Source organism: Python bivittatus, unplaced genomic scaffold (genome assembly GCF_059951505.1).
Source record: "Python bivittatus isolate LINGU-HERP-01145 unplaced genomic scaffold, Pbiv_v1 ctg000340_np1212, whole genome shotgun sequence".
In the NCBI taxonomy this organism is placed as follows: Eukaryota; Metazoa; Chordata; class Lepidosauria; order Squamata; family Pythonidae; genus Python; species Python bivittatus.
In genome coordinates, this window is record NW_028277056.1 from 16,899,616 (window position 1) to 16,914,130 (window position 14,515).

The following is a 14,515-nucleotide window of genomic DNA, read 5'->3' on the forward strand; positions in this document are numbered from 1 at the left end:
TGTTTTGGGATACAGGTAATCTTGAATTAGCACAAGCAATGAGTACCTGCCTGTGTTGGTCCCAAGCAGCCTCAGAGAATTCTCAATTCTCAATAGTTTTCCTCAACTATTGGCAAAAAGAAATTATTCTGACAGGTTATAGGTACAGATATAAGGGTTTGCTGTTGATTGAAATGCCAGTGACGTACAGTGCTAAGACAAAAGGCTATGGATTTACAATGCATAACTCTTACAGTAGAGTCACATTTAACTGACCTTTGCTTATCCGACATTCCGTCTTATCTGACGCCCCTAAAAAAAACACAACACGCATAAATCGGCGACGAGAAAAGCGTGCCGTTTGTTTGCGAGCGTGAGTGTCCTCTTTCTTGTTGCTCCTGACGGTGCGGCGCCGCAATGCAAAAATTGATTGCAACAGGCGCAGCAGGCGCGTGCGTCTAGCCTATGACTCATGTGTCGGTCATGTCTCGCCTTTCCTAATGGTCGCTCAGTGCAGTTTGTTATTGTATGCGGATCGGTTTTTTTTTTTTTTTTACCGCACTCAATCGTTACTGTGTGTTATCCGACATTTTCGCTTATCCGACGTTCTGCCGGCCCGTTTATGTCGGATAAGCGAGACTCTACTGTAATTCAGAATTCAAAAATGTAACCACTATATCTCCCCCTCCATCACTACCACTACCACTGCCAAAGTGGTGATGTTGATAATACTGGCCGGATTTGCTAATCTGTTGTATTTATTACAAATCTTTTACAGTAGGAGTTATTGAAGTATTTTAAATGTGTTACCTTTTAACATTTTGTTGTTGATCTTCTCTAAATGATATTTATGCTCTTTCTTCCCCAGATAGTTCAGCAATATCAAGATTGAAGTACAGTTTTTGTGTACCAATCACTATTTTAAGTATCCAATATTATATTATATAGAGAGAGGTCACGATAAGAATAGGCCCTTCAAATATTTAAATCTCAACAGGAGATTATAGAATGTCTCATAGTAAATCAGTGTTGTCCAAACTTGGCCACTTTAAGACGGGTGGACTTCAACTCCCAGAATTCCCCAGCCAGCCATTGATGTCAGGCCTAGCCCAAGGAACTCCAGGAGACCATGTAGATTCAGTTCAGCAATGTTTATTAGGTACAACCTCTAGCAAGAATCTTCCCAGACTGAGACCTCATTTCCCAAAGTCAGCCAGTCAAGACAGAGTGAATTCCTCAGGGAGGTGCCAGTCTCATCCTCTTATCTCTCCCTCGTCCCTCAGGAGACGAAAGAGCATGTTTTCCTCCCTGAGTTTGGCCTTCATAATTCCATTCCATCACAACACTGTAGTAGATGCAGGCACACACTTCTTAGAACTGTGTTGTGAAATGCAGAAACCAAAAATAGCACAGTAGCATGGGAAGAAATACAGGAAAACCTTTCTTCATGTTTTCTGACAAATTTTTAATATACTCAGCATAACTGGATGCTTTTGTGGTGGTTGTAATTCTCTGTTGCACTTCTGCATTTGAAACAATCCACACATCTTCCAACGCGGCATGCCCTGCTGGTTTCTTTCTACTAATAGCTCCTGCTTTCCCTCACAGAAGGAAAATCTCAGTGTCAATTGCCCCTTTTAGTGAACCTCTAGAACCTGTTCTATCACAAAGTATTTTTCTAAAGACATGCTTCAGCGCTATTGCAGCTGTACTGAACTTTTGCCAGTGCTCGGTGAATCATCTTTTTTCCTACTTCCCTGCTCAGAGGCTTTTAAAATACATTGTGGAGAGCTTTGTGGAAGATTTATCCTTGCTTCAGGTGCTGCGTAGAAATCTCGTCTCTTAAAAATGTATATTGCTGGTCTTTTTGCTACACTATTTGCATTCTAGTTCCAATTTTTTCATTTGTTAGAGCCTTTCACACTCCTTTACGTTTAACAGTGTCAGGGATTATGTTGCTAGCTTTTTCTGAGCTAGGTTTTGGGGCTGCAAACATTTCATTACCATATTGGATAAGCATTACTGCAGAAGTTGGGGACACTATGCTGTTCTTCCTTCTCACCTCTGGGTTGTTATAGAATTCTACCACAGAACACTCAATATCATAAACATTATTTATTACAAGTAGCTGTAGCTTTCAGAAAGAGTTTATCTTAAACATAGGCAAAGAGGCAAAGTTAAATGAGAAAAATGTTTCAGCTATCATGGGAATGCCCTATTTTGAGCAAGATATAAACACTTAACTTAAAGAGATATTCATTTTGATTTGCTTCAGTATTTAAAAGATGCATACAACTTTACCAAAAAAAAACAACAAAACCCTCAAGGCAGTTTGCCACCAATATATTTAAAAAAGAAGCTTTTTAAAAAAAGAAATCATAGAATTTATGGGAAAGGAAAAGCCAAGTCATTGAATTCAATTTCCTTCTCAGTGCAAGGTTTACACTGTAAATTCAGTTTCATCTCAAAGAGAGTGGTGAATATGACTACCACCTCTGAATTGCAAACATTTGTAGAACTACCATATGACAGTACAGAGATAAAGAGGAGGAGGAAGGAGTATTAGGTACGTTCACCACCTTGAGTTATTTATAAAAATAATTAAGGTGGGGTAAAAAATCTAAAAAAAAAACGAAAAAAGAAAACTCTAATTCTTCTTTGCCACTTAGTGGCTGTCTGGAGTTTATCAGCCCATATCTGGTAGCCCTTGTAGGGATTTTTTAAGTCACAGAACTCAAAGTAATCTCAGAAGTCATATAGTCCAATCCTCTGCTCAGTGCAGGATATGTTAAAGCCTTTTGGAGAAGAGATAACCAGCCTCTGTTTGAAAACCTCCAGTGAAAGGGAACGTACCACTTCACAAGGCTTCCTCATCAGAAGATTCCTCATAATATCTAACCTGAATTTACTTCTCTGCCCCTCAGCCCATTGGTTCTGGTCCTGTTGTTCCACAGCAGTGCAGAAGCAATTTATTTCCTTCTCTGTCTGGCAAGCCTTTAGATCGATGAAGACTACTATCTCCCTTTAGCCTTCTGTTTGGCAAGCTAAACTTACCCAATTTCTTTGACCATTCCTTACAAGACTTGGTTCCAGTCGAATCGCCATCTTGGTAGCTCTCCTCTAAACTTGCTTTAATAAGCAATGTCTAGAACCGGGTACAGTATTCTAAGTGAGGTCTGACCAAGGCAGTATTAAATAGGACAATTACTTCCTCTGATATGGACTATATGCCCCTGTTAATGCAGCTGAAAATAGTATTTGGCTTTTTAACGGTTTCATCATTGCTCCTGTTCAACTTGTGATGTCCTGAACACTCCGATCCTTTGTGTATATACTATTTTCAAGTCAGGTCTCCCCATCCTATACTTTTCCCTTTTGTTTTCTCCCAAATGCAGGAGAAATGCATTTCTCCATGTTAAGTTCTATCCTGCTCATTTTGGCTCACTCCTCCCTTCCTAGGGTTGAATCTTGTCTTTCTCTTCTAAAGTGTTAGCCACTCCTCAACCCCTTTATCTATAAAAATGTTGAACAGCACAAGGCCTAGGGCCAAGGTCTGTAGCACCTCCTTTTATACTTTTTCTAAGTGGATATGGAACCAGTTATAAGTTATAACTCTTTGGGAGAGATCATTTAGCCAAATGACTCCATCTAACAGTTTTATCATCTACCCTACAATTTACCATTTTATTAATGAAAGGCTTTGTTGAATGCTTTGTTGAAGTCAGGGGATATATCAACAGCATTCTCCCAGTCTGGAGGGAGGGAGGGCGAGCTTAATAGTATGAGCAATTTTCATTTCCAGTAAGTAAGTATTCAGATATTAAGCTACCTTTGCAATTTTGATGAAGAGGTACAATAATCTCAACATGTTATAAATAACCACTCCCTGGAGTAATACACAATCCATTGCTTTCTCTTTTCTATCCTCTCTTTCTATAGATTGTGAGTGTTGGAAAACATGTTAAAGGCTACCATTACATCCTTGCAAATCTGGTAAGAATCCTTTTTTATAGTTAACTTCATGCCAAGCTAGTTAAATGATAAATGGCCACAGGAAAGAGAAATATGGTGTTAATTCAGTGATGGAAATCAAAATATATCATGGCTGATTTTGAGCTGAAATTCTTGGCTTCATCTGATGGAGTGGTAGACATTAAAATCATGTTTGGTTTGGATGACACTGTTTAACCTTTCCTCCCTGAAATTGTATCTCAAGGAAAGATCATGCAGCAAGGTGCCTTCCATTCAATGGTGTCTGTGTGGATGTGCAAGATGGCAAACAGTGTTGCAATCCAGCCTCCACTCCCTTTGTATGTGCATAATCCAAAAGGGACAGGACTTGCATTATAATGGTCCATCAGCCATCTTGCTGATTTTGATATTACTTCTCCTGCTACAGACACTGCTGATTTCATCAGCTGAAGTAGAACTCCTGGTTCTCACCCTTCAGCTATGTGATATATAGCTATCATTCTAACAGTATGTGTGTGTGTGAATATATGTACAGGAGTGTGTGTGTGTGTGTGTGTGTAATCAGAGTAGTAGACATTTGTTTATTGTCTTCTCATCCAAACCTTTTTCTGTTAATACCATGTCTACTAGGTTTTATGCAAATTGTATACCACCTTGAATGCATCGGCATAAATGATATGTAAATGCTAGCATAATCTCATTGATTTTAATTATAACAATAATCTGCTCCAAACCTCTGAGAGTTCTTACCATAGCAAAATATAGCATCCCAACCATAACAGCTGGGAGAAAAGAAAAAAAAAAGTTCTACCTAATTCTTCAATACTCCTTACAGAAATGTCAACTTTTCCTGCAAAAAGCAGAATTGAATATTTTACAATATTTGCTACTGTTAAATATTTAATTTGTATACTGTATTTCATTTTAAGTAATTAAATTTCAAATAGTTTAGAAGTAAGTTAAATAAAAGTAATAAAAAGTAAGGTTTTGAATTGTGAGGTATCTTGAGAAGACTGTGGTCTTGAAAGGCAATTGAGGGATATATTAAATAAATAGAAAACATACTGTTCTGCACTTTCCAAAGAACCCATCTGCATAAGAATCAATGAAAATATTTTAATATATTTTTAAAGCTTAAGTTAAAGTCTTTAAATCAAACTGTTTTACTCCCTATATCAAAGAATATATGATTGTAGAATAAGAAAAAATGAATGATGTGATCTGTAAAGACAATGTCAGTAATTCTTTTTGAAATGTCCCAAAAAATTACTGGCAATGTTAGTATTTTATATGTGATACATTTTTAAATGTGACACAAAGAATTAAAAAAATATTGTCAATCTATTGACTGATGCCCAAATCATTGCATCTTACTGGGGGAAAGTTTCTCCCTTCTCTTTATTATACTGCTCCTAAAATAATAATAATTAATAATGATGATGATGATGATGATGATGATGATGATGATGTACATAGCATTAATGATGACATTGACTTGGTTCTGCAAATCAGATTTGTGAGGATAAGTTTATAAAAAAAATTATTAATTACTTTTTACAATGCCCAGCATAGAGATGATGTACATTGTTCTTTTCTCACTGTGAACTAATTTTCAAATATTTATAGTTAAGTAGATAGTTCTAGTAATAATAATTTTATTTTTATGTGTTTTTGCATTGGTAATTGCAATACTGTTGGGTTGGAATGAGACTGCTCACAATGGAAAGATCCCACCATTGAGCATCTGACAGATCCAAAATTTCCCTGTCCATGCTAAGCAAGAACAGAGGAAGAACAACAATCTGTTTTTCCACCTTCAGGCAGTTTGCTTCCTCCCATTAAAACCAGGATACTAGCCTACAGCAAGAAATTGATGTATGCTAGGCAGTTTGTGACATGTCTGAGACAAGTGCTGAACACCCTATTCTGTCCCATTTTCCAACATGAGAATTCCAAGATCAGAAAAGAAATGTCACAAAAGTTTCTGCAGTGGCTTTGTGGAGAATATTTGAATACAGACTTTTCTTTCCATCCTTAGAGGGGAGATCTAAAAGATCTCATGGCCTCTGGGATGCCTTTAAGGGAAAAATGGAAGCAATGAAACTAGTCATTTTCAATGGCCTGTGCTAAATATGAGTCAATGTGGATCCAGCTCTAGATTTATATCAGTGTACAATTACACAAAGTATGTATATATAAATAGGTAATAGGTAAATATATTGTGTTTACAATTAGAACAATTATATTCATTTTAAATGCATCTGAAGAACAGCTTAACACAGATGAATAATAAATTTTAAGTTATTTACTTAACAGTTGTAATCCCTAAAATCAATGACAAACTTTTAATAACATGCTGGATGAAAATAAAATATGATCCAAATTTATTTTCACAGGGATTCAAAGATATTTCCCTGGAGAGGTTTATGCATGGAGGAGCCAACATCACAGGGTTTCAGTTAGTGGACTTCAATACACCAATGGTAGCTAAACTCATGCAGCGATGGAAGAAACTGGACCAGAGAGAATACCCAGGATCAGAAACTCCTCCTAAGGTTCTTGTCTACATTAAAATCTGAAATAACCATTCACGTAGCTCAACTTCAACCATACACTGCTGACATAAATAACTGCTTGGTACTATGAAGATCAGCTGTTAATACTGTTTACCTCTTAAAAGTTTACTTCTGTTGATTTTTATGTTTTAATTAGGTCCCCCCCACACACACACCCTTCTTCTTAATCTTCATTTATTTGATTTATTTATTTATTTATTTATTGATTTATTTATTTATTTATTGAATTTATCCCCACCCATCTCCCCCTAATGGGGGACTCTGGGTGACTCACAACTCATTAAAACAATAAATAAATATACAATTACAGAAAACCTAAAACCTGTACAAAGCAATTCCTAAAAAAGAAAGAGTCCAGGATGCCAATGGTTCAGAGCAGCAAATGCCAGGCCTCTAAGGGGCTAGCCATCTCCACAGCTGATGTCTTCCCTCTCTACCTCAGGCCAGATAGCAGAGCCAGGTCTTCAAATCCCTCTAGAAGGCCAGGAGTAAGGGGGCCAATCTCACCTCCGGGGGCAAGATATTCCAAAGGGCGGGGGCTACAGCAGAGAAGGCCCGCCTTCTGGACCTCACTAGTCAGAGTTCTTTTACCGAGGAGGTCCGGAGCATGCCCTCTCTGTGTGATCGGGTGGTACGGGTTGAAGTCGTGGGGGAGAGGCGATCCCTCAGGTAACTTGGTCCCATGCCATGTAGTGCTTTAAAGGTGATAACCAACACCTTGAATTGGACCTGGAAGCAAACTGGTACCCAGTGCAGCTCGCAGAGCAACAGTGTTATATAGGTCCTTCTTGGGGCTCCAAAAATAGCCTGCGCAGCTGCATTCTGGACCAGCTGTAGCTTCCAGATACTCTTCAAGGGTAGCCCCATGTAGATTGCATTGCAGTAGTCTATCTGGGAGATAATAAGGGCGTAAGTGACTGTTTGAAGAGCATCCCGATCCAGGAAACAGCATAACTGATGCACAACCCGAAGTTGTGCAAAGGCCCTCCTGGCCACGGCTGCCACCTGCTCCAGGAGGACCCCCAAATTATGCACTGGATCTGTCTGGGGCAGTGCTACCCCATCCAGCTCCAAAGATGGCAAAGTCCCAGATACAGAGGAGCCATTAACCCACAGCCACTCCATCTTACCAGGGTTCACCTGAAGCCTGTTGTTCCCTATCCAGACCCTTACCGCCTCCAGGCACCACGAAAGGGCGGTCACGGCATCACTCACCTCACCTGGGATGGAGATGTATAATTGAGTATCATCAGCATACTGATGATACCTCATCCCCTGATGGCGGATGATCTCTCCCAGTGGTTTCATGTAGATATTGAAAAGGAGCGGAGAGAGAACCGAACCCTGCAGGACCCCACAAAGGAAGGGCCGAGGATGGGACCTCTCACTCCCTATCATCACTGATTGGGATTGGCCCTGAAGAAAGGAGGTGAACCAGCACAAGACCATGCTGCCCACCCCCAATTCCTTGAGCCGTCCCAACAGGATACTGTGGTTGACGATATTGAAAGCCACTGAGAGATCAAGGAGAGCAAGGATGGTCACACTTTCACCATCCCACTCCTGCCAGAGATCATCCATAAGTGCAACCAATGCCGTTTCCATTCCATAACCGGGCCTGAAACCTGACTGAAAAGGGTCCAGATAATCCATTTCCTCCAGAACCCTTTGGAGCTGTGATGCCACCACTTTCTCAACCAGCTTCCCCAAAAAGGGGAGGTGAGAGACTGGATGGAAATTGTCCAGTACGGTGGGATCCAGGGAGGGTTTCTTGAGGAGGGGGTGCACCAACGCCTCTTTAAAGGCAGCTGGAAACACTCCTTCCTGCAAGGATGTATTAACTATCGCCTGGATCCAATCACATGTCACCTCCTGAACTGCTTTCACCAGCCAGGAGGGGCATGGGTCCAGATGGCAAGTGGTGGCCTTCACAGTCCAGAGGATCCTGTCCACTTCCTCAGGAACAACAGGATGAAACCGTTCCCAGATAACTGGGTAAGAACGATCCCCTGGTATCTCCCCAGACCCTGCCCCACACTTGGAATCTAACTTGGAACAAATCCGAGCGATTTTGTCCTGCAGATGTTTTGAAAATTCCTCCACATGGCCCTGCAAATGAATCACCAGATCTCCCTTACCAAGGAGGGATCTAGTGATCCCAAACAGGGCCACCGGGCGGCACTCTGCATGATAAGGGCGGAGAAGCATTGGCGCTTCGCCACTCTTATTGCCACAGTGTAGGCCTTGATAACGGCTCTAACCTGTGTTCAGTCAGATTCAGTCTTTGTTTTCCTCCAGCGGCGCTCTAGACATCTCTTGACCCTCTTCAGAACCCTCAACTCCTCTGTAAACCACGGGGAATGTGGCAAGAGAGGTCACATAGGCGCGATCCTGTCCACAGTCCCATGGCTGCCATGAACTCCTGAGCTACCTCCAAGGACTGTCCCAGGGACAGCAGGTTGAAGTCCCGCAGAACCATAAGCCTGGGGAACTCCACCACCAGCCCCGAGATGGCCTCCAGCAGCTCGGGCAGGGAGGCTGCCATGCAGCAGGGAGGCTGGTACAGTAGCAGCAGTCCCAACTGTTTGCAGGAACCCAACCTAAAGAACAGTGTCTCACAGCCGGAGACTTGTCGAGCAATGCCCCTGAAGGCCACCAGAGATTGTTGGATGACAACAGCCACCCCTCCTCCTGCCCTGGCATCCATATTTTGTTTTCCCCAGTCTGGGGCTCTTTATCATGCTGTTGATCAAACTGAGAGCACCAAGACAAATGTAATTTTGGTGGTAATATTAGCCTTAGTTCTTCTGGTTGTAGATGTAATGGACTGTAGCAAAGGATGTCTTTGATAATCATTCTAAGGCTTGTTACAGGGACTGGTGCTCCATCCAGATCAGAATAATCTCAGTCCTCACTTGGAAGCTGAATCATAGCAAGTGAAAAGTAATCTATCAAAATGATTACCAATAGCATTTTAACATCAATTCTATTTCATCTTAGCTACCAAAGAAATTTACTTGAAGGTATAATCAGCATTCAAGGGTACATCGGTTGGGTTGCAACTTATGTTCCAGAGTTTTCTCCAGTCATATTAGAACAAGATATGATGTCCAGTACCCTGAAAATGCAGGTTAAAGTTCAGGATGAATAAATGGAGAATTGTTTGTTAGTTGGAGAACCCTCAAAGCAGGTCTTCAGTTCTTTCACTGCAGATGTTGCCTCATTTTCTCACCTCAGGATGAACTTGGTTCTTCAGCCATTACCTCCCACCCCATGATTGCAACTGATTCATTCTTCATAGGACTTTTCTTGAAGGAACACCACCTATATAGCATTCTTTTTATCTTGTTTCTTATTTTAATTTCAATTGTGGTTTTAACAGTTTTTATGTATTTTGCTTTACTATGTACGCCACCCAGAGTCACTTTGCGAGATGGGTGGTATACAAATGTAAAATATTAATTAATTCATTTAAAATATTAAAAATAAATAATAAAATAAGCTATCCATCAGTCAGGGAAAAAGTTGTATTCTTCATCAAAAAAGTAGTGCTACATCCAGCCTCTATTCCATGCAAAATTAATATTAATCATTTCACAGGTCTTAGTGGAATATTATCAATTGTCATAACCATGTTCATTTTGGAGAAAAATACAGTATTAACGTAATTAGATATCTGAAGATTATTTAAGGTCTTTAGTAGGTGAACAAAAAATAGCAGCTCCTACTGCATAAAAGGCAGAGATCTCATGCCACTGAGCATCAAATAGCCTCAATAGAATACTGCTTTTGAACTTGTTGTGGTTGTCTCCACTCCACTAAGAAAGTTGGGGTTGTTGCAAACTGTCCTTCTGATGAACAGAGAATGAGTCAAACAATTCTTTCCAGTGATGTTGAAGCTTTTTTAGTCTCCATTATTGGATTGAGTTTAAAAGAGTTTTGTTATTGTGTGGGTAGTTCCCCATGGGCTATTTAATTAGTAATTCCCAAATATCTCATTTTCTTATAATTATTCTGGGTTTCTTTATCTGTTTATAGTTGGTTGTTTATGCAATTTCTATCACAGTTTTACTACTTCCAAAATCAAGTATTGCAACTTTGAGGGGGTTTCCTGCTCTCACGGAGAGGTCATTAATCTTATTATTGGCTTTGCCTTCCTGAAAGGGTTAACGCTATCCCGTTCAGTCTACTCTCCTCTGACTAAAAGTACATTTCATGGGAAGTCCAACTTTCCATTTTATTCCAGTCCTTTTGCAATTCTTTCAAGTAACTTTTTGCAGCCTTTTAGATCAATATCACTTCAGAATTAAACTGTATAGTAATGTGCCAAGAATGCAGCAATCCTATAATCCTTGTTTACTAAGAAATCTTTCTCAGCTTGCATTCACTAATCCTTGTCAATTGAGGAATCAAAGGTTTAATAGATTTATTTGGGAACATAATTGTAATACTAAATATAATTGATGTACAATTTTTCCATCTGATTAGTATACCTCTGCTCTGACTTATGATGGAGTACTTGTGATGGCTGAGACTTTCCGAAATCTTAGAAGGCAGAAAATAGATATTTCTCGAAGAGGTAATGCTGGGGATTGTCTTGCAAATCCAGCTGCACCATGGAGCCAAGGAATTGACATGGAGAGGACACTGAAACAGGTGTGGTTCTTGCAAAATTTACATCTGGTTGGTTTTTGTGTCAGCTGCTATGTTGGAAAATATCACAAACATCTAAACTGCCAAATAGTTATTGGATTACTGTTTTATATTTCATTAATTGCCCATCTATGAGAGGAAAGTCTGGGTGGTAAACAGAATTAAAACACGATACAGTAAAAAGACCATTTAAAACTATAAACAACTCTGAGGCTCCGATAAAACTCACATTCATCCACCGAACAACCTGGGCCAGCTCCATCAACTTCCTGGCCTCAGAGCCTGGGGGAAAAGCCAGGTCTTCGCCATTCTTCTGAAGGCCAAGAGACTTGGGTGGAGACTGTTCCATAAGGCAGGTGCCATGACAGGGAAGCCGTGCTTCTGAGGTCCCACTAGGTGACACTGTTTCACCAAGGAGACTCGGAGCATGACCAGCCTGCCAGATCTAGTATTAAGGGCAGAAACCATTGGGGATAAGCAGTCCTGCAACTAACTGAGCCCCATATCATGTAGGACTTTAAAAGTGACAACCAGCACTTTATATTGTAACCAAAAGCCTACTGGGAGCCAGTGCAGCTCTTGAACATAGCTGTTCATTAATAGCATTCAAGAAGCTCAGATAACAGTGCTCTCCTTCACCTCATCTGCATATGTTTTGCAATATGCAACTACCTAGGAAATTTGGAAGCACAAGCTATTCAGAACAGCGTTTTGGAAGGCAATTCAACATGCTTTTTCACCATGTTTTTTCAACTCCTGTGTTTTTAAAGCTAGGAGATGAGCAGCCTGAACACAGTTCCACCACTGATACAAACAGAATGAAATGTAGTTGCCGTCCATGCGGGTGGGGGGACTCAAATGACAAAACAACAATGCAGCACAAGCTCCAACCCTTTTGTGTGTGAATCACAACTATATGATGCCGCCTTTCTCTTTTTGACAACAGGGTCAGTTCCTGCAGATGCCTCTGTCCATTCTGCATTTGTCCTTCAGTAAAATTTACTGGAGTGCAAAGAACGTTAGTTCTGCTCCGTATGTTGGTTTGGCTTTTTGTTTAAATTGGCTTGGGTAGAGAATGAAAGCATTCTTCTTTGGCTTAGGCTATTTCTATTCCGCATCAGCTGTTTGGTTAAGATTGGGAAGATCCACTCCCAGCTATAGTAATTCACTGTTTGACTGGTCCAGTTATGCCTCCTCAGCCCATGCTATTTGAGGAGTTCTCATGAAGGAAAAACTGAATGAGACTTTGATTTGTATACCCCCTTGAACTTCTCAAGGAAGTGGGGGATATAAATCTAGCAACTAAATAAAAACATAAAATAACATTTTCTTGAAGTGGACAATATTAATCCATTCCGTATTGAATAGAAGTCATGTTATTTTTTCTTTTTCCAAAGTTATGAGTAAAAAAAAAGTGAATTGTTGCCAATAGAAATGAATGCAGAATACTTATCTGAGTTAATTTCACATCACGTTGATAAAAGGAAATGAAAAGTTTATATTTTTGTCTAAGAATTACTTTATCTTTTTGTTATGCTGCATGCCAAATGCATTTCTGACACTCTGAAGGTCTATTTAACTTTCATGGCTTTATATAACGCACAATTCTAAAGAATCCCTAAATCTTTCTGCTTTATTATACCATTTAAGAATGAAATAAAACAGAGGCATTTTTCAGCTGATGACAGGGCTCTCTATATCCTGAAGAATATAGAGAGATAGAAATTTCCAGATCCAGACTGAGATTATTTAGGTTCTCTTTTCACAGAGAAATAGCTGGGACTAGGAAGAGGAAAGAGGAGCAAAGAAAAACTGATGAGACTGTAAAACATTCATTTTCCTATCATTTCCCATGTCCCAACATCACATTGTTCTTTTTTCCTTCCTACTTTACATCATTAGCTAGTATGATGTAGAAATCAAGTATTGTAGTGTCAAATATTATGGACAACTGAGTGCTGCAGAGCAGTGAGATGATGATCCCATTGTGTTATAAAATTGGAGAAGCATTTCTGATTTTTTTTTCTTTTTTGAAAAACATATTTGGGCAGAGTTTTTTATTCATTTTGCTCTTTTTGCTTAAATCTTTAGTTTCCTAAGAGAAACAGGTAGGGAGTAGTGTCAGAAATTTGCTATTGAATTTTCATCCTGAAGCAGTCTAAAAGTGATTTTAAAAATTGGCTGCATATAATCCATTAGCTGTGCACTGACTACCTGTCACTCAACATTTCAAAGAGAGAGAGAGAACCTGATATAGACCTGAAATTTTCACCTGCTGCTTTGGGCTCACTCTGAACTCAGGTTCTAAGGTTGGGGTGGGGTAGATATGCCCTTATAAAGGTTTGTTGAAGAACAAAGTCTTAAACATCAAAAGTGCCCACATATTGCTAAGCTCTTTTTCTCTTTGATCCTTATTAAAACACACTTTGGAGAGGCTTTAGGGGTAGAAAAATGAATCAGGGTAAACAGTTAAAATGTCTCTTAATTAACAGTCCTGTGGAACAGGTTCACTTCTACATGATACAGTATCTTACAATGAATAAGCTCTTTATCACTAATCCATGTTTTAATTTTATTTCCAATTTGAAGGTTCGAATACAAGGACTTACTGGAAATGTTCAGTTTGACCATTATGGTCGCAGAGTCAACTATTCGATGGATGTATTTGAACTGAAGAACACAGGTCCTCGAAAGGTGTGTTCTAGTTCAGTATTATTTGTTTAGTTCATCTGTGTGTGTCTGTGCAACTATAGAAGTGGTTAATAAAGCTCAGTTTAAATAAAGCTAATAAACTCAATTACGTTTGCAGTGCCAATCATTTTATCATCAATTTTTTTAGAATATAAGCATGCAGTTTTTCATATGACAAGACACAGCATCTTTCTTTGTCATAAGGGCACACCCCTTGGTTTACTGTGCTTTTTGCTTTCATAACAATGGAAAAAAAGCAAGCTTTGAGTTACAAGTGCAAAGAAAAAGAAAGGAAGGTGGAAGTAAAATTCTGTCGTTACATAGCTGGTTAGCTTGTCCTCATTAAACATAAACACTTCAAGAGAGTTCAAATGTTTCAGTGAACTGACTTTTTATTTTTTGAATATGTGGTTTTGGAACAACAGACCAGGAATAAGAATATTTGCTCTCCAGTTTCATTTGTAATCCAATCAGAGAAGAGAGACATAATCTCTTGACTGTGTGCTCACAGAGATTATGACTTGCTGAAACACAGGAAACTGAATTTCCTGCTTATTTTTCAAATATGCTTGGATGCTCTATTTTTGTGACTTAAAATAGAAAATCTAAACACGTTAATCCTTTTCCATTTGGCTACATACTTT

General features: G+C 39.4%; 1 protein-coding gene across 9 annotated transcripts in view; it reads left to right on the plus strand.

The window, feature by feature from the left end:
• Positions 1-14,515, plus strand: part of GRIA4 (glutamate ionotropic receptor AMPA type subunit 4) — a 237,461-nt gene that overhangs the window by 143,615 nt on the left and 79,331 nt on the right. For all 9 annotated transcript variants that reach the window (XM_088140859.1, XM_088140858.1, XM_088140855.1 and 6 more), the window contains exons 5-8: positions 3,919-3,972; positions 6,348-6,506; positions 11,016-11,183; positions 13,770-13,874. In XM_088140859.1, the coding sequence (XP_087996985.1) occupies positions 3,919-3,972; positions 6,348-6,506; positions 11,016-11,183; positions 13,770-13,874 (486 nt within the window). The remainder of the gene's footprint in view (positions 1-3,918; positions 3,973-6,347; positions 6,507-11,015; positions 11,184-13,769; positions 13,875-14,515) is intronic.